The sequence below is a fragment of the Zeus faber genome (assembly GCF_960531495.2).
Source record: "Zeus faber genome assembly, chromosome: 8".
NCBI lineage: Eukaryota > Metazoa > Chordata > Actinopteri > Zeiformes > Zeidae > Zeus > Zeus faber.
In genome coordinates, this window is record NC_137195.1 from 4,826,706 (window position 1) to 4,830,101 (window position 3,396).

The 3,396-nt window shown below is 50.5% G+C and overlaps 1 protein-coding gene across 1 annotated transcript; it reads right to left on the bottom strand.

Annotated features, from left to right (window-relative positions):
• Window positions 1-1,142: 1,142 nt before the first annotated feature.
• On the bottom strand, window positions 1,143-2,855 carry hamp (hepcidin antimicrobial peptide). The gene is made up of 3 exons (XM_080006172.1): window positions 2,229-2,855; window positions 2,054-2,125; window positions 1,143-1,550 (listed from the first exon to the last, which is right to left on the bottom strand). The coding sequence occupies exons 1-3, from the start codon at window positions 2,313-2,315 to the stop codon at window positions 1,443-1,445; spliced, it is 267 nt and encodes an 88-aa protein (XP_079862298.1). The 5' UTR covers window positions 2,316-2,855; the 3' UTR covers window positions 1,143-1,442.
• Window positions 2,856-3,396: the final 541 nt, after the last annotated feature.

Below are 3,396 nucleotides of genomic sequence, written 5' to 3' on the forward strand. Positions count from 1 at the left end.
GGGGGACACGGCCACGTGAAAGTTTTAAGGTATCGATCTCAACGCCAGGGGCCCCATTCTGCAGAGTCCTGCACAGAGTTCTGCACAGCGAGCGCTGCAGTCCCGGTTTGTAGTAACTCCCGCGTAGAGATTTTGAGCGGAAATGATGGAGCTTTGGGGGCGGGGGGAAACCTGCGGCGCGGCGAATAGAACGCAACGGCTGCCTGTTATGTTACTCTTCTGCAGTGAACGGCAGAGCTTCTACGAGAGCAAACGCGCCAGAGCCACACCTGAACCGGAGCCTCTCCAAGCTCACACCGAAAAGCTCCCTTCCGCAGCCGTCTCTCGAGGCGTGCGTTGCTTTAGAAGGCGAACGGGGTTCTTGGCTGGAGCTACTTTGGACTTGAAGGTGTTTTCCATTTCACTCAGATGTTTGTTGCCTTGAAGTGACTTGCGCTGGCTTCAAACGTGTTTTTCTCGCTGCCAGTGAGCAAACGGAGCGAGAGGGAGAGGTATATTTATATTGCTTTGAGGAAAATATGCACCGTTTGAAAGAATGCGACTCACACAATGTTCTGCGACAATGACCGGCCGACTGCACATTACAGCCGCTTATTACACCGGAAAATGACCAGTTAAATGGATACGTTGACATAGAATATAGAGTTCATATTTACATGAATCATGAGACACGTTGGGGATTTTAAAATCGGCGTCTGCATTCATCTCAAGTCTTACGCTGTAGTTCCACCGGGGTGCCACCAGATGGCGCCACTAGCTGGTGTTAGAAAGAGAACGTGGGGCAGTGGTTGCCTGTGACGACGATCAATATTAACATTTTTCAGAAAAAACTGAGTGCTGACTGATGCGACTGACCAATCAGAATCGAGTATTCCACAACAACAACAGTCAAATGTAAATTTTTTAAGTGTACAGGAATTGAACTCGCGGCCTGTAATAATATTAAGTCTATGTGCAGTATTATCAAGAGGCAATATTAACCAGGATTGTGAAACCATAATGTATTCAAGGATTGTTTAGTGATTGTTTATTCGTGAATGAGTTTGTTTGTTATCACACAACATCAAGTTTCAATTCAGCAGCATTTATTCAGCAATGAATACACATTTGTGGATCAAGCAGGTGTCAGATCTGGAAGGGGACGCCCACACAAAACAAAAAAGAGAAAAAGAAAAATCAAATTTAAATAATATTGAGCTTATAAAAAAAAAGACCTTTGACGGGTGAAAATAGTTCAAAGATAAAAAAATAAAAAAAAACACAAATAAATAGAAAAGGGTTGAAATTAGTCTCCAGTTCCTGTTTCCGGAGCTCCAGAACCAATTTAAAAAAAAACCTTTGAAAACATGTTTTTTGTTAACCTTTTTTTTTTTTTTTTTAAGACGTGAAAGAAACAGAAACGCAGCAGAATAAATTAGGGTTGCGCGGAAGGGTCCGGAGGTTCAGAAGCGGCAGCAAACCCCGCAGCCCCTCTGGCTCCGGCAGCAACCGCAGCAGTACACACACATCCCCATCTGACTCTGACGCTTCTGTCGCACCAGCTCCGGCACCTGCAGCCAAGACGCAAGGTCAGAGGTCAGAGGTCAGAGGTGCACATACAGTACACACACATGAACACTGAGACATGTAGAGGGGCAGAGGGGGAGAAAGGGACAGAGAGACAGGGAGGGGGACAGAATGAGAGAGAGAGAGACAGGAATGGAAAGATGGAGAGGGAGAGAGAGTGAAACAGAAAGGTAGAGACGGGGGAGAGAGAGAGAGAGAGAGGGACAGACAGGCAGGCATGCAGGCAGACAGACAGACAGACACAGAGGGACGGAGGAACAGACATAGAGAGAGAGGAGACAGGGAACGAGACGGACAGATTGATGGAGGCACAGAGAGAGAGACGGACCGATAGAGACAGGCAGACGGAGAGAGAGAGAGAGAAAGAGGGAGGGAGAGACAGACAGGGGGAGAGAGAGGGACAGATGGAGGGACACCGATGGAGGAGGGAGATTAGAAATTTGGATTTCGAATCATCTCTGCGACCGTAGCGGTGGATGCAACGCACCTTCCTCATCTCCGTCCACGTCGCCTGACGTTCCTCTCCTGGAGTGTGTTCTCCCTCCGCCGGCTCCAGCGCCTGCACACGCACACGCACGCGCACGCGCACACGCACACACACGTCAGCCTAAAGGAAACAGGGTGAGACGAGGCGCGAGGGTGGGGCGTGCTGGGGTCCTTACCGCGGGGGCGGGGTCCGCCGTGCAAGGCAGAACGCAAACGATGGCGAGCACGAGTGTCACTGCAACTGCAATGCTGAGCGCCTTCATTCTGCCTGGGCTTCGGTGGCTCGTCACTCGGGCTCTGAAGTCGTTCGATCCCGCGCAGGTCCCGGCTCTGTCGGCTTCCTCTCTCTCATGGGCGAGCGAGCCCTGACCCGGCGACGGAAGGGGGCGCGAGCGGGTGGAGCGGCGGGGGAAGGATCTCTGGGCTCTCCTCTGGAGGTGAGCTGGTATTTAAACACACTCTGCCCTGGTTGCCTCATCGCCCAGAGGGGACCGGCCCATTCCTGGCAACTGTTACCTAACTCCAGCCGGGGAAGTTGTGACCTTTTGCTTTGTTTTGGGTTTTTTTTCCACTTTCTTCTTTTTCACTCTAATGTTGACAAGTACAGTGAAGGGAGGAAGGAGGACTCAGAGCTCCTACTTCAGTAAAAAGAACAGGATCACTCTGGGAAAAGTCAAAATACCACATTGACAAAAGTTCATATGCAGATACTTGAAAAATGCACTCGGGTGCAGCAACTATTACTGTCAATATTCACTGGAAACCGGTTGTTTTTAATGTTGTTTGTACAATGTATCACAAGCTTTTCATTTCAGTCGTCACAGCAGAGACGGGGGAGGGTTACCACGACACCCTGCTCCTGACGCCTGCAGGCGCCTCCACCCCTGTTTGTGTGCGATTTAATTCCGGAATTTAAAATCTTGAATAATTGACGCAGAAATGATTAGTTGCGGTATTAGACAAGACCAGACAGACAGACAGACAATGAAGATCCCGCTCTCTTTTCAGTTCACTGAGCAACCCTCCAGGGAGGACGGAGACCCTTTGGAATGTCCGTCGCTGGTTGTGAAAAGTGTAATTACAACCTCTCAAATGGAATTATTAGACCCCCGTCCCCGCCCGCCGCCTCCTTCCTTTCACACGATGCAGGGGAACGTTGGTTGAGCCAAATTAGATCCCTCTAAGGGCCGCAGGGCTGTTGGAGAGCCCGGGTGTTTAAATATGTATTTGTGGAACGTGAACATCATCTGATGCGCGTGATTAGTTCTGGCCCGCGGGGAGGTCGGCTCCGCCCGGTGCTCCCGCTCCGCCCGGTGCTCCCGCTCCGCCCGGTGCTCCCGCTCC